Source organism: Sceloporus occidentalis, unplaced genomic scaffold (assembly GCF_023333645.1).
Source record: "Sceloporus occidentalis isolate IW3139 unplaced genomic scaffold, rSceOcc1.0.p SCAF_8, whole genome shotgun sequence".
In the NCBI taxonomy this organism is placed as follows: Eukaryota; Metazoa; Chordata; class Lepidosauria; order Squamata; family Phrynosomatidae; genus Sceloporus; species Sceloporus occidentalis.
In genome coordinates, this window is record NW_028316988.1 from 26,186,778 (window position 1) to 26,214,129 (window position 27,352).

General features: G+C 46.5%; 2 protein-coding genes across 2 annotated transcripts; both read left to right on the forward strand.

The window, feature by feature from the left end:
* The first annotated feature begins 1,440 nt into the window (after window positions 1-1,440).
* Window positions 1,441-12,425, forward strand: LOC149308375 (uncharacterized). The gene is made up of 10 exons (XM_089536867.1): window positions 1,441-1,459; window positions 2,703-2,776; window positions 3,764-3,938; window positions 4,919-5,148; window positions 5,710-6,087; window positions 6,536-6,643; window positions 7,132-7,420; window positions 9,443-9,640; window positions 10,823-10,971; window positions 11,982-12,425. Exons 1-10 carry the CDS (start codon window positions 1,441-1,443, stop codon window positions 12,423-12,425), a joined length of 2,064 nt encoding a protein of 687 aa, XP_089392993.1.
* A 2,614-nt stretch (window positions 12,426-15,039) lies between these two features.
* Window positions 15,040-26,790, forward strand: LOC149308376 (uncharacterized). The gene is made up of 7 exons (XM_089536868.1): window positions 15,040-15,049; window positions 20,045-20,277; window positions 21,281-21,491; window positions 22,116-22,309; window positions 23,060-23,692; window positions 24,064-26,264; window positions 26,469-26,790. Exons 1-7 carry the CDS (start codon window positions 15,040-15,042, stop codon window positions 26,788-26,790), a joined length of 3,804 nt encoding a protein of 1,267 aa, XP_089392994.1.
* Window positions 26,791-27,352: the final 562 nt, after the last annotated feature.

The window sequence follows — 27,352 nt, forward strand, 5'->3', positions numbered from 1 at the left end:
AACTCTCAGCATGCCTAGCTGGCTGGGGATGATGGGCATGGCCACCCCATGCGGCTCAAAGGTGCCAAGTTCGTACCATCGCAGCACTGGAAGGAGCCCCATAGACCATGAAACCCAATCCTTTGCTCAGTGTCGAAATTAAAAGTTGGGACACATGCACTCCGCAGGGAAACTGCCCAGCCTCTTTTGGAAGACCTAGAATCCTAGATTTGGAAGGGACCCTTAAGGGTCATCCAACTCCATTCTGCCATGCAAGAAGACACCATCCAAGCCCTCCCTGTGGCAGATGATATTATTATTATTATTATTATTATTATTATTATTATTATTATTATCCCCTTCCTGGATCTTGAGGACCTAAAAACTATGGCACACACACTGGTAACCCCACGACTTGACTTCTGCAATGCGCTCTACATAGGACTACCCTTGCACCTAGTCCGGAAACTTCAATTAATTCAAAATATAGCAGCCAGATTGGTCACTGGAAGATCCAGGAGTGATGACATAACACTTATATTAAAATCCTGGCTGCCTATTAACTTCCGGGCACAGTACAAGGTGTTGGTTATAACCTTTAAGGCCCTTCATGGCTTGGGTCCATCTTACTTATGGGATCGCCTTCTCCCATATAATCCGCCCCACACGCTTAGGTCCACTAGCAAAAACTTACTGCAGCCAGCAAAAACCAGGCTGGTTGCGGTTACTCAGAGAACCTTCTCTTCTGCCTACCCCAAATTATGGAACAACCTGCCAGAGCAGATCCTACATATGATGTCTTGAATGCTTTAAAAAGGCGATCAAGACGCATCTCTTCCGTCAGGCCGTCCCAGATTAACATCCTAGTGATTTTTCTGTTAATTCCATCAAGCACCTGCTACTTTCCAGAGCTGCCTCTGCCTTGTTTTAACCATTGTTTAATATTTAATTGTATTTTATTGTGGATGGGTGGGTTTGGGAGGGTTGGGATGTAATGATGATCGCTGTTTTATATTGTTTTTTAAGAGTGTTTTATTATTGTTAGCCGCCTCGGTCTGCTTGGAGAGGCAGGATACAAATACATTTTGTTGTTATTATTATTAGATGGCCATCCAGCCTTGGTTTCAAAGCCCCCAAAGAAGGAGGCTCCACCACTTTCCAAGGCAGCGCCTTCCATGATCGAATAGCTCTTACCATCAGGAAGTTCTTCCTAACGTTTAGGTGGAACCTAAACGTTGAACCCATTGCCTGGTGCCCTAGTCTCTGGAGCAGAGATCCCTTTTTGGAGATGTCCGGTTTCTTTCTGATCTGGCCTTCCAAGAGCCCGGCTCCAGCAGATCTGTGACATCACACCACATCACAAGGGCTTGCATGGAATGATGGGAGAATCTCTCCTTTGGCCCATTTCCGGACTGAAAACACACAGGTCCTGCATGGAGGGGGAAGAATGAAGCTGTGATCATGGGCCGAGCCGAGGCCTGTGGGTCTACCTAGTCATAGAGCAAAGGGGTCATGGCCAAATATGAGTAAGTCAATCTCACCTCCTCTGGTTTTCTGGATGAATTTAGGTGCTCATCCTTGGGTACATGCCTTAGGACCAGCCCTCCATGTGTTTGCAAGGGCAGCATCCAAAATAAAAATGTCTATTGCATGGACTGCAGCGGAAGCACCACTCCCAGGGCCTGAACAGACAGGCCAAAATAAAGCTGCTTCGGGTCACTTTGGAGATATGCTGTTTAAATGACACAGGCATCTTAAGAGACCAGAAGCTGCACCAAAGCATGGCTTTGGCATGGTTTCCGGCCTCTTAAGACAGCATACCTCCAAAGTGACCCGAAGCAGCTTTATTTTAACCTGTCTGTTCAGACCCTCAGCCCCCCAGAGCCCTTAGGATAATGTATGTGTAGTTTTCTTGTGGGTTTTTTGGGCTATGTGGCCATGGTCTAGAAGAGTTTATTCCTGACGTTTTGCCAGCATCATTCTCTGAAGATGCCAGCCACAGATGCTGGTGAAACATCTTCTAGAACATGGCCACATAGCCTGAAAAACCCACAAAAATGTATGGATGCCGGCCCTGAAAGTCTTCGACTTCATTGTGTGTGTGTATGTGTGTGTGTCAGTTGTCTTCAAGTCATTTCTGACTTATGGCGACCCGAAGGCAAACCTATCAGGATGTTTTCCTGGCAAGCTTCTCTGGTGAGCGTTGGCCATTGCCATGCTCTGAGGCTGAGAAGGTGTAACTTACCCATGGTCACTCAGTGAGTTTCCATGGCTGAGCGGAACTCGAACCCTGGTCTCCAGAATCATAGTCCAACAGTCAACCTCACTAAGAGGATGCCAACAGGGAAAAACATTCCCAGCTAAACATACCCATCGCCAAGTCAAAGGCTTTCATGGCTGGCATCCATAGATTTTTGTGGGTTTTTCAGGCTATGTGGCCATGTTCTAGAAGACTTTCTTCCTGACTTTTCACCGGAATCCATGGCTAGCATCTTCAGAGAAATCAGAGAGCAATCCTCTGAAGTTGCCAGCCACAGATGCTGGTGAAACATCAGGAATAAACTCTTCTAGAACATGGCTATGTAGCCCGAAAGACCCACAAAAAACTATCAGTACCCATTGCCCTGGGCCAGAGATGCAAAAAGGGATACAAAGGTGGTTTTGGCCCTTCGGCAAGACAATAATATTGAAACGCTTCCATTTCTGTTGTGTTTTGCATGTAGATTATTCCTCTGAAGAATACAGGGTGACAACCACCTCCTCGGACAAAGCCACCTCCGTGAGGCAGGAGAGGGACGTACGTATGAACCTCTGCATTTGAGAGGCTTGCAATGGAGGAGAGAGATTGCACCACGGAGAGTGGCCTTTTTGCAAGCCTGTTTTCCATTTTTAGTGGGTTTGGCTTCCATTTTGCTGGGGGACAACCTTCGTTCTTCCAAAACCCTGGAGGAAAGGGACAGAGTTTGGTGGTATATAGCCTTAGCATGCGGAAGATTCAAGCTCCTTTAAGATTTACGAAGGGAACCTGATAATAGATTTGGAGATCCATTGCATTCTGTTCATAACACTGAATACAGGGATTTTTTAAATCCTTGAAGGCTCCCAAAGGGAATCTGAGAATAGATAGGAGTTGCATTGCATCCTGTTCATAATACCAAATAAAGGGGATTTATTTAATAATAAAATAAATATAGCTTTATTTATACCCCGCTTCTCTGTCCAAGGACAATCGAAGCGATTCCCAAGGGAAGTCTGATATTAAATTGGAGTTCCATTGCATCCTTTTCGTAACACCAAATAAAGGGGAGTTTTTTAAATCCTTGAAGGTTCCCAAAGAGAATCTAATAGTAGATTGGAATCCCATTGCATTGTGTTCATAACATTAACTATAAAGGAGCTTTTAAATCCTTTGTGGCTCTCTAAGGTAGATTGGAATGGTCTGACAGCAGACTGGGGTTCCATTGAATCCTGTTCATAACACCAGAAGAGGGGAGTTTTTAACGCCTTTAAGGTTCTCAAAGGGAGTCTGATAATAGACTGGGGTTCCATTGCATCTTGTTTGTGACGCCAAATAAAAGGGATTTTTAAAAACCCGCCAAACCTCCTATGAACAAATCTGGCCAAGTAAACCCAACGATAGGTTCATTTTAGGGTTGCCATAAATCAGAAACAACTTGGAGGCACACAATAACAACTTTTCCCACTGGGAACATAATGCGTTAAAAGACCCTTTTGACATCAATAGATGCTGTAAGGTGAACCAACCCTGTTGTCTATCCCTTAGGTTTCAGTTATTAGGACAATCAGCCTGTCCAAGATTTTAAACATGCCTGATCCCACCACTGATGCCAGAAAAGACAAGCGAAATGAAGATTCACAAGAGGATGAGGCTGACAGAAGGATTTCTTTTCCCTCCCTGACAGATGGTCCACAGACTGGATTGGAATCGGAGCAACGGAGTGAGAGTATGCACCAAGTTGGGGGTGGCGCGCCAATAGAGAGAGCAGGCCATAGAGAAATGGGTTGGAGTTTGGAGTTCAAAGTCTATGGCTGGCATCCTGTTAATGGCACAGAGATGCATGAGTCACTCTAAAATACATGGGGCAAATTAGTAACAGACAGCATCACCTCAGCATAGCATAAAAATCCATTGCAATGCAAACTGTGAATCTCTGATGCATGGTGTCCAAGCATAAGGCACAATGCTCCATGCGCAGCCACAATACCCAACAATGCTGGCAGCCAAATATGCCTGTTGCACTATGGTGACCAATTCTCCCTGCATGTATAGCACAACTTAGCTGTGCATTGCACGATCAGGATGCCACCCATAATCTGTCAGAATGGCCAGGATGTCACTCATTGTGTTAGCATGGCTTATTCATGTGTATGTCATGAACAGGATGATACCCATAATCTGTCAGCATGGCAAGGATGCAACCCATTGTCTGTCAGCATGGCTAGTTCATGCGTATGTCACGAACAGGATGCTATCCATAGTCTGTCTGTGCAGCTAGTTCATCCGTATGTCATGAACAGGATGTACCCATAGTCTGTCAGTGTGGCTAATTCATACATATGTCACAAACAGGATGCCACTCATAGTCTCTCAGCATGGCCTATGCATGCGTATGTCACGAACAGGATGCCATCCATATTCTGTCAGCAACAGAATCAGATTCTGACATAGCAGCAAAGATTAGTATTTCAGCTGTGTGTTACATGCTGCAAATTATGCATTGCCATTGCAGAGTTAAATTTTTGCATGGTGCGACTGCACATGCAGTCAAACGACATGTGTTGAGCAATGTGCCCTCATACACAGGGCTTTCCCAGTGCTGGAGCAGAGTATCTCCATACATGGATATTTAACTTAACAATGAGAGGATGTTAAATTGCAGTCCATGCGTGAAAGCTGAAGTGATGCTCCTCTTCATAGGTGAAAAAGCTCAAGCCAAAAGTGAGAAAGGGTCCCCGAAGGATGAGCACATGGAGGGAGAACCAATCCAAGATTCACTCAGGAGACAACCATCTCTAGAAGATGAGAAGGAGGAGGTTATTTCTCAAGTATTACCAGAGGAAGACCCAAACAATCCTCTAAAGGAGCAGCCTGAGGTTCCTTTGCCCTTAGCACGGGAGGAATCATTCTCTCAACAATCACAAAAGAAGGTATGGGGTACTACCTATCAACAAAATTGTCATGGTAGTTTTATTTCCACACATTGGTCACGGTGGGTATGTCAGTATACTCAAAATTTGAAACCCACAGCACCTCACGAAATTATGCTGGTATGTACTTGTAGCAGCACGTACATACCAACATGTTATGTGCATGGTCTTCAGCAGCACCTATTGATGCCACTGGTCTGGACCCAAGCTGTGTAGGGCTTTAAAGGTCAAAACCAGCACTTTAATTTTGCCAATTCAGCTATTTCAACAGGAGACTCAGATGATCCCTGTACCCCAGCTGCCCCTGCCGATAGCCTAGTCACCGTATTTTGGACCCGGTGAAGTTTCCAAACATGGCCAGCCCCATGTAGAGCGCATTACACTAGTCCAACTAGGATGAAATTGACATTTCTGTTTTGTTTTTCTTTAGAGAGCATGGCCCTGTGTTTTAAAATGGTTTCAAGTTTATCTCATTTTCATTGCTGTTGCCTGTCCATTGCCTCAGGAGCCCTTGTGGGCTGGAAGGCAGGGCAGAAATATCTTAATTTTGTTGTTTTGCAGCTTTCGTTTAAGACTGGGGTATGGAGGAAAGAGTCGTCTGAGACCCCACCAATGATATCATGGCTGTTACAAGACGACGAGGCGATGGAGCCCACAGTCTACGATGGGGAAAGCACGGCCTCTGATACTCCACCGGAGCAGAAGGACCAGGTTTGTAGCCCGCCCCCAGGATCTCCTTCGGAGACACCGCCACCGACGGTCCCTCGGCCACCAGAGATCCAAGAACGGCCAACCCTTCAGTGGGCACCCTTGCCAAATCTTGGCTCAGATACAGAGGTACCGAATGACTCTCAACCAGCATCAGAAGAAGATTTGGAGTTCAGATGGGCGGCGCTCTCCAGGGAGCCTTCAACAGTCTCACGGGTGATCGCTGAAAAGGTACCTTGGGTCATTTGTTGGACCAGAGAACTGGTGATGGGATTGAGTCTTTCTTGAGTTAGCCAACAAATATAACCAAAATCTTGGGTCATTTATTGGACCATCCACCAGAGAACTTGTGATGGCATTGCGTCTTTCTTAAGTTAGCCAAGACAGATAACCCAAAAGGTATCTTGGCTCATTTATTGGACCATCAACCAGAGAACTGGTTATGGGACTGAGTCTTTCTTGAGTTAGCCAAGAAAGATAACCAAAATAGATCTTGGATCATTGTTTGGACCATCCACCAGAAAACTGGTGATGGGCTTGTTTAATGGTTGTCACCTCATTCATCCATCAAGTCATTGCCAAAGATCACACATTGCCACAGTTTTCATGGTTCTAAATAAAGGACCCAGTTCTTTACAACTGACCCTTGGCTTCTTTGTTCCCTCTTTTCCTCGTGCAGTCTTCGATATCAGCAAACAAAGCCATGAGAGGAAAATCTCCAATGCGCTATGACATATGTGCGAGCAACTCGTCTGAAAGGGAAACCGTGCTCCGGACAGAAACTAAGGTAGAACCTCTTGAGCATGTGAATGGTGGACACTTTAAGAGCTGCAGTCCTACACCCATTTACTTGGGGGAATAAACCACATTGACACCACTGAGATTTACCTCTGTTCACAGTTGTCCTGTAAAGCTGCAGAATGAAAGCAGTTTGACACCACTTTAATGGTCTTGGCTCCATCCTAGGAGCTGCTGGGATTTGTCATTTATTGTGGCACCAGAGCTCTTTGGTAGAGAAGGTGAAACAGATGCTGCCTAGAATCATATTGGCTTTTTTAGCAGCTGCATCATTTAGCTTGCCTAAGAAATCCCAAGGAAACTCATGGGGTCTCCACAAGTCAGCAACTTATGACTTGAAGGCATCAGACACACAAGTCAATTTACAATAATGGAACTAACCAACAGGATGCCAGGCTCTAGTTCTATCTGCAAATGAAGAAAGTAACTTTCTCGGTCTCCTCTCCCCTCCCATCCACCCTCATCCCTAACTCACAGGATTGGTCCTCGAAAGAGGAGCCGGACGCAGCAATCATCTCAATCCTTTCCAAGCCCGCATTGGTGAGCTCCTCGCAGAGAGGAAGAGACAAGTCCTTCCACAACATGGTCGCCGAGCTTGCCTCCCAGATCCAGGACACCAGGGTCCCGCAATCGGCCATGGTCAACAGCATCAACGCCTTCGTGGAGTCACCCATCGGACAGGTCTTTTCCACAACCATCGATAGGGCGCTGATGAAATCAGAAGAATGGCTGAATTATTACCTCCCGCTGCCGCCAACTAGCATTGGTGAGAACTGGGCAGAAATGGTGTGGAGGCAATGGCCCGAATCCTCCTCTTGGAACCATAAAATCGTAGATGTGGAAGGGAATGCAAGGGTCATATAACTCAAGCCTTTGCCCAGGGGTGCCAATAGGAATGTGCAGGGAGTGTGGACCACACTGGGTGGCACCCCAAAGGTAGTGTCACTGGGTATAATGGTGGGAAGTGGTTGCATTTTGGCTCTGTTGGCCAAGCAGTAAAGAGAGTCCGCTCCCTTTCCCACCCAGCCAGCATCTCCAACAGACCCAGAAAGGGCTGTCAAAGAGAGGAGGGGAGTATCAAAATTGACCCTTGCTTGTTCATCCATTATGGATAAATTAACATACTTAATAAATAAAATATCTCCGGGGAAGTTTAATTTGGAATGGGAACCATGGATAGATCGTATAAAGAAAGAAGATGTTAATACGTCCACTGTAATAGTTTAAAATATAGAAGACTTCCGAAGATATAGGTAAAACCAAAACCAACTTAATTACTCGGGTATTTGGATGATGAGAAGTATGCATGGAAGTGACTTGATTTCAAAAGAAGAAGAAGAAATGGTAAACAGAAATGAGGGTTGATGTCAAATATACTAGGTACGCCAATGGGCTTGCCATGCAGGAAAACACAACGAAAGCACTCCTGAGAGATGGCCATCCAACTCCTGTTTAAAGACCTCCAAAGATGGAGACTCCACTGCCTTCTTAGGCAACCCACTCCATTGCCAAACAATTCATGTGGTCAAGAGGTTCTTCCAAATGTTTAGGTGGCATTTCTTTTCTTGACGTTTGAACCCAGTGGCTGGCATTGTAGTCCCTGGAGCAGCAAATCAATAAGGTCCATTTTCTACATGACCTCCATTCAGATGTTCACCTCTCAGTCGTCTCTTTTCCAAGCTAAACATAGCTCCCTGAGTCATTCATCATAAGGCTTGCTTTCCAGACCTTTCATCATCTTGGTCTTAATCCTGACTCAAGGAGACCCATTGAATGGATGCGGTTGCACAATGGTTGTCACCTCATTGGTCATTCATTGCCAAAGATCACACATTGCCACAGTTTGGCATAAATATCCACATGGGGAATTGCGTCACATATTCCCTAAGCTGAATACCAACCTGTAACGCAACACAAACTCAGTCAAAGATCAATGTTTGTACTTGTGTGCCTTCCGTTTGTTTCTGGCTTATGGTGACCCTAAGGTGACTGTGATTTATGGCAACCCTGTCAAAGGATTATCTGGGCAAGGTTTCTTCAGAGGAGGTTCGCCATGGCCTTCCTCTGAAGCTGAGAGAGTGAGGCTTGACCTAAGACCTTGGTCTCTTGGAACCTCAACTGAAGCTTTAAGTTACTACAGTGCTAAACATTTGGGGAAATTTTCATTAGGGAAAGCAATGCCCCCATTTTGTCCCCTGCCTCCATAGCTACACACTCCATTGGATCTCCATTGTCAGCCATAGAGAACTGGATTGCAAGCCAGGGATAGTCTCAATACAATTAGTTCTTTCGGGATCAGATATTGGCTATAATGGGATCCCAAGATTAGGATGTCATATTGAAGATGGAGCAAGCTTGTTTCCTGCTGCTCCAGAGAATAGGGCCTGGAGCAATAGATGCAAACTACAGTATGGGAAAATAGATCCCACTTAAACCTTAGGAAAACCTTTCTGATGATAAGAGCTGTTTGACAGTGGAAGACGCTGCCTTGGAGGATGGTGCAGTTTTCTTCTTTGGAGGCTTTCAACCAGAGATGGCCATCCGGCAGGAGTGCTTGGATTGTGTCTTCCTGCATGGCAGAATGGAGTTGGACTGGATGACCCTTGGGGTCTCTTCCGATCCTATGATTCTATCATTTTAGGATGTTCCTCTGCTGTAAACAGTCTGCCGCCTGTATTTACCATCAACAAATGTTACCTTATATAGCAACTGACGTCTTGCGGAGGCCTGGAGTGACACCCAGTTCTGCAACCGAACCATCGCCCCTTGTGTTTGTTCTTTTCTTCAGCCCAGCCCAGTGCCTCACAAGACCTTTCCAGCCCTTCTTCCATGGACCTTTGCAAGGAAGGCTGCTTCATGCGCATCAACTCCCTCTCAACACAGCTGCGCAACCGGGCTTTCAAGTACATCCTGCGCCAGGTCAAAAGGACCCGCAAGAGCACTGGGGAGAACCTCTCTCTCCTCGACCAAGTCTTAGACCTGGTAGGTAAGAGTGGGAGAACTGGAACAGAACTAGCTCTTAGCCACCCAAAACCCGGACATCTTGTATCAGCAGACTACAGTGCCCAGAATCCCCCATCAAGATGCTGGTGAGGGATTATGTTCAGTCCTCTGGGATGGTTCTTGCAAAGCTTTTCAAAGACTGGCCTTGCCATATCTTAGGATGCATGAGAGGCAATAATAATAACTTTCCCCCAAGTTTTTACACTCAAAAGATTACAATTCGAAATATAAAGATAATAGCCAACAACCAAGAGTCAAGATGCATTCCTATCCTGTCCCAATTTGTCAGGAACAATCCCAATTAATCCTCTGCCTTCCTACTTTTTCAGCTGCTTTCAAAATGTCCCGGTTTCTTCTTCCTCCTCCTCCCACATTTTTCCATTGTCCTCAGCTTACTTGCATGGCTGCAAACTGACTGCAAACAATGTGCAAACAGAGTTTCTATTCACTTAAATCAACTTAACTAAGGCCCTATTCCCACTTACAAATAAATCGGTGCGCGATCCGAATCGATGGATTGATTCGACAGCGGAGCGTGGTTCCCACTACATTTGCCCCGATTGCATTTTTTCCCTCTAAAATAATCCACTTGTGGTTCCCATTCACAAATGAATCAATTCAAAATGATTCGGTTCCAGCTGGCCGAAAGGGAAATTTGAATTGATTCCGATCCATGTGTGGTTCTCACTTGCGCAGATTCGATTTATCGAAAAAGAAGCGGGGAAAATCAGCATCAAAAAGACGGGGGTTAAATGGGTCAATCGCAATGCCCCCCTCTCAGAATCGCTTCACAGAACCAGGGTCAATTGAACTGGTTTAGCCAAATCACGATCTGGTTTAAAAGGTAGTGGGAATGAAGCCTAAGTAGAACTAGAACTAGAATCTCAGTGAATGCTATTTGCTTGGGCATTTTTGTTTAGCAAATCTGAAGTCAGACAAGGGCAGGAAGAACATCTCACCCTCCAGATGTTGTTAGCCCCGAAATTACATGATGCCTCACCATTAGTTACACTGGCTGTGGATGCTGGGAGTTGCAGTCCAAGGGTTACCTGTTGCTCACCTCTGGTTTGAGGTGTTTCTTGATCTGTCTCCAGCAATAATTGATCTCTCTCTCTCTCTCTCTCTCTCTCTTAAAATAATAAATGCCTTTCGCTCCTCCAGATAGACTACACTGGTGGCCTGGGTTCAAGCAGTTTCCCCAAAGTTCCTGAACAGCTCTCAGGCCTATGGAAGGAGTGGCAACCAGAGCAAGAACTGGAAGGCTCAAAGCAGGCGATAAGGAGTGGCATGGAGTCAGTCTCTTTCATTCCCGAGGTATTTTGGTGAGGAGCAAAAATGCGCAAGGGTGGGTCCCCAGAAGCAAGGTTGCACTGGTGGAACTGCTCTCCACCAGAGAAAACAAAGCGGCGCCAACCATAGAATCATAGAGTTGGAAAAGACTGCAAGGGCCATCCAGTCCAACCCCATTTTGCCATGCAGGAAATCCAAATCAAAGCATCCCTGACAGATGGCCATCCAGCCTCTGTTTAAAGACCTCCAAGGAAGAAGATTCCACTACACTCTTCCTAAAGTTGAGCTGGAATCTCTTTTCCCGTAGTTTGCATCCATTACTCCATCTTCTAGTCTCTGGAGCAGCAGAAAACAAGCTTGCTCCCTCCTCAATATGACATCCCTTCAAATATTTCAACACTGCACCTAAGAGCCAGGGATAGGATTATCTAGTGGCCGGTTTCCCAAGAGGTACGGGGAGGTGCTTGAAGGTGAGGGGGAGGAGCCTAGTTGAGAAGAGGTGGAGCTTAATCATTCTTGATTGACAGGCCAGGATGGAGAGGGTTTGAGAAGATCAGTGGTCCCCGACCATCGGTCCTCCATTTGTTTCAGACTTCAGCTCCCAGAAGCCCCAGCCAACTTGACCAGCAATTGTGAATTATGGGAACTGAAGTCCAAACCATCTGGAGGACCAAAGACTAGGAACCTCCTTGAGCAAAAACTCTCTGGTCAATCAGAAAAATAGTGTTGACTCCTTGAGTTGAACTGACTCTTCGCCAACTCTACATTGGATGCTTTGCGAAGACCAATGGGCCAAAGGGCCAACAAGACCCCTGGGGTGATCCTGAATTGGCAACTCTAGTTGGGAACGCAACTCAACAAATCAAGAAATATGGGATCTGGAGCAACTCGTACGGCTCCGACATGGGGCTGGACTTCAAACCGTCCAGTACGGACCAATCCATAGAAAATGGGGGCAGCTGGGCTTCTGGGGATTTTAGTTCAGCAGCCGAATGTGGACTTCAAAGAATGGTTCTCTTTATTTTTTTCTGTAGCAACTTGAGATGAAAGCCTTAAGCTTGACCCGAAGCCTGGCCCAGGAGCTGTACAACACGTACCACAACTTCTTGCCCCACATTTCGGAGCTCCCTCTCCACCTCCAAGAAAAAGCCACCCAGGTCTACGAGGGCTTGGAAGAGCTTCAGTCTCACTTGGCTTTGACTCCTTCCCTCCGGGATTTGCCGGCCAACGTCATCGTCCAGAGCCGGGAAAGAATCGCCAACGCCCGAGAGAACCTGGATGAGATCTTGGACTTCATGAGCCAAAACCCGCCGTCCCAGTGGTTGCTCCAGAAAAGCGCCTCCAAATCAAGCAAGGACCCGCTTTTCTCAGAAGGCGAGAAGCCACCAGGAGGACCAGAGAATGAAGGCAATGTGGCAGGAGCCAGTTCCTCCCATCAAACAGAGCGCCCATTGCCACCTCCTCCGCCACATCTTTAGTCCGGCTCCAAAAACTCCAGGCCCTAAACACCAGAAGGACCACATCTCCCCAGCTTTGCTATGCAGAAGCCTGGATTCAGGATTATCCAGAAGTCCCAGGTGGTGCCATCTTTTGACCTGAAGCTGCAAAGAAGAAGAGGTGAGACGCCAACTGACCGGCCCTGTGCATTTTGTCCTAATAAATCCCCCTACCAAATATGAACGTGTCTGTAAATTTCTTGAGCATATCTTCAAATACTTTGGAAAGTCTAGAAACTTTAGTCAAAAAATTGACTCCAAAAACCTGAGTCGACTTATCCATGGGTCAATGTAAGTACTATACGCTTGTCCCTCCCTATTCGCTAAGGTTAGGGGCACAAGACCCCCGTCAATATGGAAAAATTGCAAATAACAAAAACACCATGGTTTTAGCTGAGAGGTCACCTCTCTAGGAATCTCTAGGTCCTCCAGTGCAACTCTGTGGTCAATGTCCGACAGACACTGAACATAAAACTGCATTTGAGGAGTTGCAAATGCCTAGTAGAGTATCCTCTCTAGGAATCTCTAGGTCTTTCAGTGCAACTTTTAGTTAAAGTTGACCATAGAGTTGCATTGGAGGACCTAGAGAGAACATATTAATAAAATCTGTGAATAATCAAATCCGCAAATATCAAAGCCGCAAATGTGGAGGGATGAGTGTCCTGTACTCTAATTCTTATTTAAGAAGGAACTATCCCTTGGTGAAAAGCGAGAGTGTCATCTGTTGTGGAAGCATAAGCACAAACAGTTATGCCTGCTGGAATTTTGTACGCTTTTTGGCGCTGTTCTCCTTTGCTTCACCCTTTGCATCCTTTGTTACACACCCTTAAGTTTTACTCTCGACTTGAGTCACACAAAACCCCATAATTTTGGCCCCAAAACCTGCCCTCGACTTATACATTAGTCAACTTATAGTTGAGTACATACGGTAATTTCTGTAGTCTAAAGCAGAGCTTGGAAAGCTACTTATTTAAAAGAACACCAGCTATTGGTCTGATCATCCGACAAGTCATTACTGGTTACTGTAGTCAGGAAAGGCAATTTGCTATCTTAGCTATAAAGAGTTATTCTTCTATATTAGTAAATAAAAGGAAATGCTCCCTAGTTCCCCCAAGTGGCCAGTTCAGAGATTACACCTTGGAAATTCTCAGGGGAAAAATGCAAAAGACATTATAAAGCAAGGCTTCCTTGCTAAGCATGACCTAGTGGTTTGAGCTTTGGACTAGGACTCTGGAGGCCAGAGTTCAAATCCCAGCTTGGCTATGAAAACCCACTGGGTGACCTTGAGCAAGTCACACTCTCTCAGCCTCAGTGGAAGTCAATGGCAAACCTCTTCTGAACAATTATCACCAAGAAAAACTCATGATAGGTTCACCAGAAGTCAGAAACATAGAATCATAGAATTGAAAGAGACCGCAAGGGCCATCCAGTCCAACCCCCTGCCATGCAGGAAATCTAAATCAAAGCATCCCCGACAGATGGACACCCAACAACAGCAACAACAATAACAATCGCATGAAGCAACCACCCTTACCCCGTCTCTCATTCCTCCACTGTTGAACAGCTCTTACTGTCAGGAAGTTCCTCCTAAGGTTGAGGTGGAACCTCTTTTCCTGTAGCTTGACTCCATTGCTCCATGTCCTATTATCTGGAGCAGCAGAAAACAAGCTTCCTCCATCCTCCATATGACACCCCTTCCAATATTCAAACAGGGTCTAGTCTGTGAATGGGGTTGAATTCCCTGCTTGGCCATGGAAATCCACTGAGTGACTTTGGGCAAGTCACATGCTCTCAGCCTCAGGGAAAGGAAAAGGCAAATCTTGCCAAGAAAACCCCATGATAGGCTCACTTTAGGGTCACTGTAAGACGGAAGCAATTTGAAGGCCCACAACAACAAATTCTGTAAATAGACATCCATGCCTCCATCCCCCATCCATCCATGAATCTATCTCAATCTCATACTAAACACATAGTGTCTCCATATAGCAACCAGACATCCTTCTTTTCCTGGACATGTCCTACCTTTCGCCCTTCTGTTCAGGAGGAGTTTCAAAATGTCCTCCTTGGTGAGTGTGATAAAGAAGTATGAATATACATTTCCACGAGTGTTTTTAGCTTTTATTTGGTCATGTCCTCAGTTTTCCTTGGACGCCCTACACTTTGCCTTGGTGGCGAGGACATCTGGGTACCCTATCCATCCATCCATCCATCCATCCATCCATCCATGAATCCATCCATCCATCCATCTATGAATCCATCCATGAATCTACCCACCCACCCACTCACCCATCCATGAATCCATCCATGCATGAATTCATCTGCCCATCCATGAATCCACCCATCTCAATCTCATACACTAAATTCCTAGTAGACCCAACTTTCTCAGCCACCTCTAGACTTCTCTCCATCCTTCCTCTCCAGGGTTGCCAGGAACTTGTGGCGAGTTGTCTATCTATGACATCACCATGCTTCACAACAGTTGCATGGAATGCTGGGGGTTCTTCCTGAGCCCCCAGCCCCTATGGATCGAGGGAAAATGGTGTCATGAACCAAGGGCTCTTTCTCACCTATCCGACTGGGCTGGTGCACCAAGACCATGGCTGACGGTGAGTGCTGCCATGGGAGCCAAAGAGCGGCTCCTCCGTTTTGTAGCGGAACCAGAGCTCACAGGGCCAAAGACCCAGGACCTCTTGATGCACAGGGATGAAGATGTCACCTGTCACTCACCTCTCCAGCTTCTCTGAGCATACAAAATCCCAGCCCCAAATTAGATCACCTACAAATGAATTAGCACCAGGTTCCCTGTAAACATGCTCCCTGTTACAGCCAAGAAGCAGCCCCCTTCCAGCCATGCCTTGCTCCCAAGATGGATGCATCTGTGCACCAGGCCAGAGCTTTCCAGGGCCTACTGAGGCTTCTTGGTGCTGTTTCAAGCACTGGCTCTCAGTGTAATTGAATTTCTTTCAATGTAGCTAGCAGTTAAGGGAGAAACTGATTTTCCCCCCAGCAGCCACAGTCAACAAACTTAGCAATTCCTATCTGCACCAGGAACAGGTCTTTTGTCAGGTTAATGGATCTTAATTGTCATAGACTTGCAGAGCTGGAAGAGAACCCATGGGGCCATATGGAACCTCATGCCATGCAGGAATACACAATCAAAGCACCCCTGATAAGTCAAGCTACCTTCACCACCAATGTTTTCTGTTCTTGTTGTTGTTCTGTGCCTTCAAGTTGTTTCCGTATCGCAGGGTTTCCTGGGGCTGAGACTGCAACCCAGCAGGTTTTTTGGTCCAGGGAATGGAGCTTAATTGTCCATTCAAAGTCAAGCCAGGACCACTGCCAATGGTTTCCATTCTTCTCGTTGGAAATGGCTTAAGGTGACCCTATCGCAGGGCTTTTCGAGCTGAGAGTGTGTGACTTGCTGGGTTTCCTGGCTAACGCATTGTAAACTGCTTAGAGAGTGCTCAGCGCTATAAAGCGGTATAGAAGTGTAAGAGCTATTGCTATTGCTATTATTATTTCCATAGCTGAGCGGAGACCATAGAAACAAGGGTTCAAGTCCCCACTCAGCCATGAAAACCCATTGGGTGACCTGGAGCGAGTCACATACTCTCAGCCCCAGAAAACCCTGTGATAGGGTTGCCTTAAGTCAGAAACGACTCGAGAAAACAACAAACTTCAATTAAGCTCCATTAGCCTGACAAAAGACCTGCTGGGTGGTTTCTGCAGTGCGGACGCAGCCCAGGCGCACGATCTGGAAGAATTAAATCCAAATATGAAATCAAATCCAAGCCAGAAGGCGTCCAAGTTAATTACTCCATTCTCCAATTTCTTTCCTCTTCTCTTTCAAACTCTCACCCTGGATGATTTCGGTGGATAAACACTTCTGCAGATGACGATGATGACACCATTAAGGTACAGTTGTCGTTCTTGTTATACCCTGTCAGACTGGGACTCATGGCCTTGTGAAAAGGACTGCAATATAAGCATATGACACAATGCAAGGCAATGCAAGGCAACACTTGCAAAAGGAGTCTCTCTTATTAGGAATTTGGAAATCTCAAATGTTCCAGAATCCAAAACTTTTTTTTCTTGGGTGGCTGAGAGAGTGCCGTGCGGACATGCCTTGACGCACCTCTCTGTTGTGTTGTGTTGTGTTGTGTTCAGCTCGGGAAGAGAGAGGCGGACAGTCTTTTGGAGACCTATCTGACTGCGCAGGACCTGGAATCTGCCGTCATGGACTTTCTGGAACAGGACAATTCATTTATACAACGTAAGACAAAATATGGGGTATGAATCACACCAGACACCCAGGATAATGCTCTCTTAGCCTGCGCTGAGATGTGGGTTTCCTTGTGCGCCGTACTCTTTCAGGAATGGCCCAAAGCTCCTGGCTTCCATGTTAGCAGGGCAGTTAATCCAGTCTAGGTTTTATGCCCAACAGTTAAACAAGGGAATGCTGTTTTTGAGGCCTCCTTCGGAGAGTGATGGAGTCTCCTTCTTTAAACAGAGGCTGGATAGCCATCTCTTGGATGGATGCTTTGGTTGAGAGTTCCTGCATGGCAGAATGGGGTTGGGGTGCATGGCCTTTGGGGTCTCTTCCAACTCTATGATGCTATGATTCTATGACTTATGGCGACCCTCTCATAGGGCTGAGTGTGACTTGCTCCACATCACCCAGTGGGTTTCCATAGCCATAGAGGGACCATAGAGAGTAGGGTTCAAGTCCTCACTCAGCCATGGAAACCCATTGGGTGACCTGGGGCAAGTCACATACTCTCACCCCCAGAAAACACTGTGATATGGTAGCTTGTCATTTCTGATTCGAAGGCACACAACAAGCATTGGCTTTGACTTGCCAATGGCAATAAAGCTCTATTAGCCTGACAAAAGACCGGCTGGATGATTTCTGCAGTGCGGACGCAGCCCAAGTACATAATCAGGAAGAACTGAATGAAAATAAAGAATAGAATCCAGGCCAGAGGTCCTCCAAGTTAATGACTCCGCTTTTCTATTTCTTTTCCTCTTCTCTTTAAAACTCTCAACCTGGATGGCTTCCTGTGGATAAACACTTCTGCAGAAGATGATGAGAGCATTCAGGTATAGTTGGTGGTGGTGTTGTTGTCTTGTACCCTGTCATATTGGGTCTCATGAAAAGGATTACAATGTAGGCTTATGATACGCTACTTACAAAAGGATTGCCATACTGGTTGAGTCCCTCTTATCAGGAATCCCCAAATCTCAAATATTCCAGAATCCAAAACATTTTTTATGGGTGGCTGAGAGAGTGAACCCTATCTCTCTCTCTCTCTCTCTCTCTCTGTATCATATATCTATCATCTATATAGCTATCTGTCATTATTGTCTGTCTGTCTGTCTATCATTATCACGTATCTGTCATCCATCCATCCACACATCCATCCATCCAGGGACGTAGCTAGGATTTTAGGAAGGGGGGGGGGGTCCAGACTGCCACCATTATAATGGGGCTTGAGTGCGGCGGCGCAGCAGCACACACCATTCATTTTTCTAATGGAAGGGGGGTCCAGACCCCAAGAACCCCCCCTTGGCTACGTCCCTGATCCATCCATCCATCCATCCTTATAATCTACCTATTTATCATCGACTTATCTACCTATCTATCATTATCATCTATCTTTCTGTCTGTATGTCTAAGTACACTCATCCCTCCATATTTGCAGCTTTGATTTTTGCAAATTTGATTATTCACGGATTTGATTAATATGTTCTCTCTAGGAATATCTAGGTCCTCCAGTGCAACTCTATGGTCAACTTTAACTACAAGTTGCACTGAAAGACCTAGAGATTCCTAAAGAGAACACTCCTAGGCCTTTGTAGCTCCTCCAGTGCAACTCTATGGTCAGTGTCTGTCGGACGTTGACCACAGAGTTGAACTGGAGGACCTAGAGATTCCTAGAGAGGTGTCCTCTCTGGTAAAAACATGGTGTTTTTGTTATTTACGGCTTTTCCATATTCACGAGGGTCTTGTGCCCCTAACCCCAGGGAATGTGGGGGGACAAGTGTATATGCAAACACAGGTATTTTGAAATCTCCCCCAGAAAAATCCAAAATCCCAAACACTTCTGGTCCCAAGCATTTTGGAAAAGGGAGACTCAACCTGTGTAAGGACTGGAGGGCTAATTCTGAGAAAGCACAGCCGCTTCATACCTTTGGTACCATTGGGTTAGCTCAGTTCTGTCCTTCCTTGGTCGGATCCATGCTAGGCAGAGTTTGAAACCGGTTCCAAAAGTGCCGTGCGGACATGCCTTGATGCACCTCTCTGTTGTGTTGTGTTCAGCTCGGGAACAGAGAGGCGGACAGTCTTTTGGAGACCTATCTGACTGCGCAGGACCTGGAATCTTCCGTCATGGACTTTCTGGAACAGGACAATTCATTTATACAATGTAAGACAAAATATGTGGAATGAATCACACCAGAGACCCAGGCTAATGCTCTCTTAGCCTGCGCTGAGCTGTGGGTTTCCTTGTGCGCCGTACTCTTTCCAGAAGGGCCCAAAGCTCCTGGCTTCCATGTCAGCAGGGCAGTTAATCCAGTCCAGGTTTTATGCCCGTTTACTTAGGTATCATAAGGAATATAATATTATGCATATAATATAATGAAACATTGCATACAGTGGATGAACAACATTACATTATCATTGTTGTGTGCCTTCAAGTCGTTTCCAAGATAGGAATATTATATGTATATCATTATAATCCATTCCAGGTTTTATGTTCAATGTGTATTATATGCCAAATATGTATTATAAGGAATACAGTTGTCCCTCCCGATTCATGGTCTTGTCATTCACGTCCCCCGGACTTTTGCAAACAGCAAGCCGGGAGGAACATAATGGCGCGTGCATCTGAGATGTGCACACAGCACCAAAAATGGGAGTGTGCCCCCATTGTAAGCAATGGGGCTCCAATATTGGCGATTTCCCCTGATTCACGGGGGGTCCAGAATGAAAGGGATGACTGTATAATATCATGCATATAATATAATTAAATATTAAGTCCAGGAAATGAAAGACATTACATTATTGTTGTCGACTTCAAAGATATAGCCATGTTGGTCTGGAGAATCAATATGTAAAGATCTTGTAGCATCTTTGAGACTAACTAAAGAAAGAAGTTGGCAGCAGGAGCTTTCGTAGACTAAAGTCTACTTCCTCAGATGCATCTTAGACAGACAGACAGAAAGATAGATGATAATGATAGATAGGAAGATAGGTAGCTGGTAGACAGATAATGATAGATAGATGAGGAAGAAGACTTTAGCGCCCAAACAGACAGGCCAAAATAAAGCTGTTTCGTGTCACTTTGGAGCTATGCTGTTTAAATGATGCAGGCGTCCCAAGAGGCTGGAAGCCGCACCAAAGCCACACTCCAATCCTAAGGATATGCGTGCAACGTGCCCAAGGTGGGCTTCATGGTTGAGCAGGGAATCGAACCCAGGTCTCCAGAGTCATCCGCTGCACCATGTTGGTCCCCTAACCTAGGGCTAGGAAAAATGTCCTGTATATTTGGAGACGGGCCTTGCTTTTGGTTGGAAGGACTAAACCCAAGGTCTTTGCGCAGCGCTGACCCCTGAGGTGAGCCGAAGCCAAGAAGACGAGGAACTGGATGGAGATTTGAGTACCCCAGAAACCGTGGCTTCCGATTCCTCTGAGGTGATCCCCCGAGCCGCAGTAGAAACAACCTCCTTGGACAGGAATATGGACACGGCCGAAGAGACAGCCTCTCCCACCCCCTCTATAGAAAAGATTTTCAGAAACAGTTTAATCTCCAATCCGGAGTTTGCAATAGAGAAGGTAACTTGGCTTCTTTTGGAGTTCCCATTGGTCCCATTTGCTTTTGGCATTCCAAAAAAGGTTGGAAATTATACCCCATCTAGAGCCGTGGTTCCCAAACTTTGGTCCACCAGATATTTCAGCCTTCAGCTCCCAGAAGCCCCAGTGATCAGGAATTCCAGGAGTTAAAAGTCCTAAACATCTGGAGGACCAATGTTTGGGGACCATTGCTCTACAGCAGTGGCTTCCAATCTGGCCTTCCAGGTGTTTTGGACTTTGGCTCCCAAAATCCCAAACCACTGGTCAAATTGACAAGAGGCTTCTTGAAGCTGAGGTCCAAAACATCTGGAAGACAAATGTTTGAGGACCACTGATTGAGAGGTTTGCCAGCTCTTTTCCTTCTGTTTTCCTCTGCAGTCCCTCTCTAAATGGCCACAGTAAGTGATTTTTGCATCCCATAAGTGTCTCAGAACCTGGACTATCTCCAGGTACCTCCATTTTCCATTGCAGGCCCTCTCAAAATGGCAACTGGAAGTGATTTGCATCACAAAAATACCCCAGAACCCAACCTGATTTCCTAATACCTGAATTTTCCTCCACAGTCCCTCTCAAAATGGCAACAGGAATGGAGGAAAATGGAGGTCTTTGGGTTTGCTGCAAGAGTTTGGGACATGTGATGGGGGGGGGGGGTGTTCTCAAGGATTTAGCCCGAATTCCTTTAACACAGTTGCCCACCTCAGCAAGAGTGGGAATCCTGAGATCCCCAGATGAGGTTGGACTACAACTCCCAGCTCCCTTCACCATTGGCTTTGCTGCTGGGCTTTGCAATCCAGCAACATCTGGAGCTCTTCCTTGAGGGCCATTCCCAGCTTCCCTCACCATTGGCTTTGCTGTTGGGCGCTGCAGTCCAGCAACATCTGGGGGTCTTCCCTGAAGGCCATGTAGGGTTGAAATATCCAAACCATGCTGGAAAACAGAACTAAAGACTATCTTTCCTATTATCCCCCATCCTTGGTGGTTTCAGGTTCTGGGGGAAGCCACAGCTAACATCTTGACTGAAGCTGAGGCAGAGGCCTCCAAGATTGCCGAGCGGGACTCCGAGACTGACTTGAATGAGCCGCACAGCATCTTGACCTGCCGGGTGTGCCAACTCTTTGTGCGGACGGTGGACAGGCTACTAGACAAATCGGACGAACTGAGGGAACACTACCTGCCTCTCACTGAGGAGGAGATTGGTAAGGGAGTTTTGGGGTACGACGGGAAGGAGGAAGGGAGAGGCAATGAATAACAAAAGGGACGTATTAGGCGCCCAAGTGATGGAAGAGTTCACAGAATCCTAGAGTAGGAAGAGACCCCAAGGGCCTTCCAATCCAACCCCGCTTCTACCATGCAGGAAGACCAGAATCCTAGAGTTGGAAGAAGGCACCAGATTGAGAAATACATATACACTTGTCCCTCCACATTCGCTAGGGTTAGGGGGAAAAGACCCCCGTGAATATGGAAAAAACGCAAATAACAACAACACCACGTTTTTTACCTGAGAGGACACCTTTCTAGGAATCTCTAGGCCCTCCAGTGCAACTCTGTGGTCAACATCCGATAGACACTGACTACAGAATTGCGCTGGAGGAGTGACAAATGCCTAGCAGAGTTGCATTATCTCTAGGAATCTCCAGGTCTTTCAGTGCAACTTTTAAAGTTGACCACAGAGTTGCACTGGAAGACCCAGATATTCCTAGAGAGAACATATTAATCAAATCCATGAATAATCAAAGCCGCAAAAGTCAAAACCACAAATATGGAGGGAGGAGTAAACGTCGGAATTCATCTTTTCATCCCCTCCCTTTTCTTCGACTCAGGCAACCTGAAAACTGCCGTCGAGGAGATGGATGAGGCGGCTGCGGACCACCAGATGCAGGCTTGCCTGTCGAGGATCAACAATTTGTCCAGCAAGCTCCGCCAACGGGCATACATGATGGCACTGAGCAAGCTGCGGACGGCAAGGCGCAACACTCAGGAAAACATCTTCCAGCTCCACCAGGCGATCGATTTGGTAGGGCTTCCATCTCTTCCCTTATTTCCCCAGAGTCGTCTTGCTACAAGACCAGCTCATCTACCCAACCCAAATGTATCTGCCATGGTAGTACTCTTGCAATGATCCCAACCAATCAGCAACCACATACCGGATGCTGTCGTCCCATTTTTCCAACTGTTTTTCAAAGGTCCTGGTTTTTCACTCCCCCTCCTACCTTCCCTCTTTCCTGCATTGCAGCAAAATAAATATTATAGATTTTTGTGGGTTTTTCGGGCTATGTGGCCATGTTCTAGAAGAGTTTGTTCCTGACGTTTCGCCAGGATCTGTGAAGATGCTGATCTGAAGATGCCAGCCACAGATGCTGGCGAAACGTCAGGAACAAACTCTTCTAGAACATGGCCACATAGACCAAAAAAACCCACAAAAATCTACCCATGCCAGCCATGAAATCCTTCGACTTCACATTTTTAAAAAAATGCTCTCCATTAACACATTCACAAGACAGAGAGGAAAGGCAGAATCTCCCACTTCCCAGTAGGTTCAGGCAAAAGCAAACTGCTACAACATCTCTTAGTTTGCATGCTCTTCCTCAGCAACAACTTTTGCAGTTTTTGCCATATTGCGACATTGCTTGGCCACATGTACCCTGTGAATGACTGAGTTTCTTTATTATGGTGACATACCAATACCTATTTGGCCCTCGGTGAAATACTGCAATGCAACAAGTCTTCTTCTCTTCTGTCTCCCATTTTGCATGCGTGATCCCAGATTGGACAGGTCCAGCAGGAAGATGACCCCCAGAGCCATCACAGTTATCGGAAACTGAGCGCCATCACTGTCGAGTGGACTCACCGGCATTCAATTGTGGCTCCCCTAGCCTTCGTGCATGACACCAATCTTCATGTGGAAAGAGAGGAAATTGGGACACCCCTGGCTCACAATAGTTTTGTCGATGAGCCCGATATCCCTATCATTGAGAAAGTCAGGATCCCCATTGTAGAAATCAGTCACGTTGAGGACGAGGAAGAGGTTGACAGCTACGCCGAGACTCCAGAAGAGCAGGATACGATGACGCCTCCGACAGAGATGAGCCTCGAGGAGGTGACCCCAACACCTCCGCTAGATATCGACGTCCCAAAGGTGACCCCAACACTTCCGCTAGAGATCGATGTCCCAGAGGTGAGCCCAACGCCTCCGCTAAAGATTGATGTACCAGAGGTGACCCCAACACCTCCGGTCCCAAGAATCCCCTCGGTGAAGGCGGCAAGCCCTCTCAATGAACGCATCCAGAGAGATATGGGCAACGTAGCCGTAACAGCGCCTGGCTGTGACAAAGAGTCTACGCCATCTCTAAAAACGCGGCAGATCTTCGGAGAAGAGGGTGACATTCATCCCTCCGAGGTACGGCGGGGGTGGGACTGATGATGTTTATGAATTATAAGGTTGTTTACAGATCCAACCGTCTCCACCCAGAATGGATCCAACAATTATATGAAGTGTTAGAAGTAGAACAGCAAACACAGAGATTTTTTTTTTAACGAACCAATGGAGAAATTTCAGGAAATTTGGAAGCCTGTAATCAATTTCCTAGCGATAAAATGGAGTCATTTGGCGATAACGGGATTAATAGATTAGATCCACTGTATCAGATGGATAGTTTACTAGTCGCTATAGAGGGGACGCGAATTGGTGAGGATAAGGTAGAAGGTTGCCCATCTTGTTGAAAGGAAGAATGTTAAATCTGAACGAATGTCCTTTCTGTTCTCCAACAGATGGAAGCCCAAGCGCTAGAGATGTCCCGCAGCCTCGCTAACAACCTTCAGGACACGTATGAGAACCTTTTGGCTCACCTCCAAGACCTTCCCGTTCATCTCCAGCAGAAGCTGTATCAAACCTGCCAGCGCATGGCCAAACTCCGCTCCGATTTTGACTCTGCCCAAAGTTTCGAAGACTTGTCCCATGACTTCTTGAATAAGAGCTTTGAAATCATGGACGAAGCCCAGGGCTCACTGGACGAGCTGATGGAGTACGCTTTGCAAAGCCCCAAAGCTCTCTTATGGCTGAAGGACCACCTTCCAGTTCCAGAAGAAGGGGAACAAGAACGGGTGTTAGGAACAGAGGGTGCATCCCCTATTGAAGGGGAAGCGGACCCACTTGACATACAGATAACGGCCGAGAAGAGAAGCATATTAATAATAAAGCAAACGTATGACCCTAAAGGCTGTGACGATGATACACTTCCAGGTAAAGAGAAAGAGGTCACCTCATCTCCTCGGAAACAGGACTCGGAAGACATCTTGAAAACGCTCCAGACATACGAACCCAAAGGCTGTGATGACGAAATCCCTTCTAACAAGCAGAAAGAGGAAGTCTCACCTTCCAGCAAACAGGACTGGAATATACTGAAAACTCTGCAGGGCTACGTTCCCAAACTCTCGGAGAACAAAGGTTTTTCCAGTGAAGACCAGGAGGAAACTCCACCTTCCATGAAAGATGAAGAGGAGGTGAGAGAGGTGGACATCTTGAAGCTCCAACGGGCCCATGATCCCAAAGGCTGTGATGATGATGTAGAGATAGTGGCCCCACCTGCTAGCGAACAGGAGTTGCAAGACATACTAATAGTCCAACGTGCCTATGACCCCAAAGAATGTTATGAAGGAGCACCTCCTGAAGAGAAGGTTGCCCCACCGTCTGGCAAATGGGAGCGGGAGGGCATCTTACAAATCCAACAAGCCTATGACCCTAAAGAGTGTGATGATGAAATCCCTTCTAACAAGCAGAAAGAGGAAGTCTCACCTTCCAGCAAACAGGACTGGAATATACTGAAAACTCTGCAGGGCTATGTCCCCAAACTCTCGGAGAACAAAGGGTTTTCCAGTGAAGACCAGGAGGAAATCCCACCTTCCATGAAAGATGAAGAGGAGGTGAGAGATGTGGACATCTTGAAACTCCAACGGGCCCATGATCCCAAAGGCTGTGATGATGATGTAGAGATAGTGGCCCCACCTGCTAGTGAACAGGAGTTGCAAGACATACTAATAGTCCAACAGGCCTATGACCCCAAAGATTGTTATGAAGGAGCACCTCCTGAAGAGGAGAAGGTTGCCCCACCGTCTGGCAAATGGGAGCGGGAGGGCATCCTACAAATCCAACAAGCCTATGACCCTAAAGAGTGTGATGATGAAATCCCTTCTAACAAGCAGAAAGAGGAAGTCTCACCTTCCAGCAAACAGGAATGGAATATACTGAAAACTCTGCAGGGCTACGTCCCCAAACTCTCGGAGAACAAAGGGTTTTCCAGTGAAGACAAGGAGGAAACTCCACCTTCCATGAAAGATGAAGAGGAGGTGAGGGAGGTGGACATCGTGAAGCTCCAACGGGCCCATGATCCCAAAGGCTGCGATGATGGTGTAGAGATAGTGGCCCCACCTGCTAGCGAACAGGAGTTGCAAGACATACTAATAGTCCAACGTGCCTATGACCCCAAAGATTGTTATGAAGGAGCACCTCCTGAAGAGGAGAAGGTTGCCCCACCTTCTGGCAAATGGGAGCGGGAAGGCATCCTACAAATCCAACAAGCCTATGACCCCAAAGAGTGTGATGATGAACCACCTCCCAGGAGGGAGGATGCTACACCTTCTAGCAAACCGGTGGAGTGGAACCTTATGAAGATGTTTCAGGCCTATGTCCCCAAAGGTTCTACCGACAAAGCACCTTCTGGCAAGGAAAAGAAAGAGGCGGCGCTTCCACATCCCGAGAAGCAAGTGACTAAGGAAAGGAGCATCCTGAAACACCACAGCCAAAGTTCCAATGATAAAGGTGTTTTGTTTGAGAAGAAAGAAAAGGTCCAACCTTCCAGCACACAGGTTGGGAACATCTTGAAAATCCAGGAAATGTATGATCCCAAAGGTTGCGATGAAGGATTCCCTTCCAGGAAGGAAAAAGAGGAAGTGGTACGTTCTTCCGGCAAAGCGGAAGACATCTTGAAAATCCAGGAAATGTACGATCCCAAAGATTGTGACGAAGGATCCCCTTCCAGGAAGGAAAAAGAGGAAGTAGTGCATTCTTCCGGCAAAACAGAAGACATCTTGAAAATCCAGGAAATGTATGATCCCAAAGGTTGCGATGAAGGATCCCCTTCCAAGAAGGAAAAAGAGGAAGTGGTGCGCTCTTCCGGCAAAGTGGAAGACATCTTGAAAATCCAACAGGCTTATGATCCGAAAGGTTGTGATGACGAAACACCATCCAGGACAGAGAAGAAAGAGGTTCGACCTTCTGGCAAACAGGAGGAGTGGACCATCATGAAATTCTTCCAGTCTTATATTCCCAAAAGTCGCAGCGATGAAGCCCCTGCTGTCAAAGTGGCAACCCCACCTCCAGCCAAACAGGAGGTCAAGGAAGTAGTCCCACCTGCCAGGCACCAGGAGACCAAAGAGTGGGACATACTGAAAATCCAGAAAGCCTATGACCCCCAAGGTTGCAAGGATGAAGACAACTAGAGACATGCCCTTGGGGCTGGGATGCATGGCTTGGACTCTGCCAAGTGGGTTTGCCGAATTTGCAGGGATTTCCATTTATAAGGGTTGATGGCGTATTCTGCCTCCAAGGGAGAGGTTTGGGGCTCAGGTTAATAAAAGTATAAGAGGTGATTTGGAGCTTCATTTCAAATATGGCTATGCGTGGATTGCACTTGCCATGTTTTTCCTGGTCTAAGCCATATTAGCCAGTGCCTGTCATGTATAATTCAGTTTTCTCCTAAAACAGAACAAATCAGATGCAATGTGATATCATTTTGTTCCAATTCTGGTTAAATATTACTCTCCCCTCTCTATTCTGGGGGTAAACCTATTTGTTGTTGTGTGCCTTCAAGTTGTTTCTGACTGACAGCAGCCCTACCATGCTTTTTCTGGGGCTGAGAATACCTGACTCGTCCAGGGTCACCCAACGGGTTTCTATGGCCAAGCAGGGAATCAAACCCTGGGCTCCAGAGTTAATAGTTCAATGCCCAAACCACTACATCACATTGGCTCTTGTATCTACTATAAAGCACAGTATTTTTGT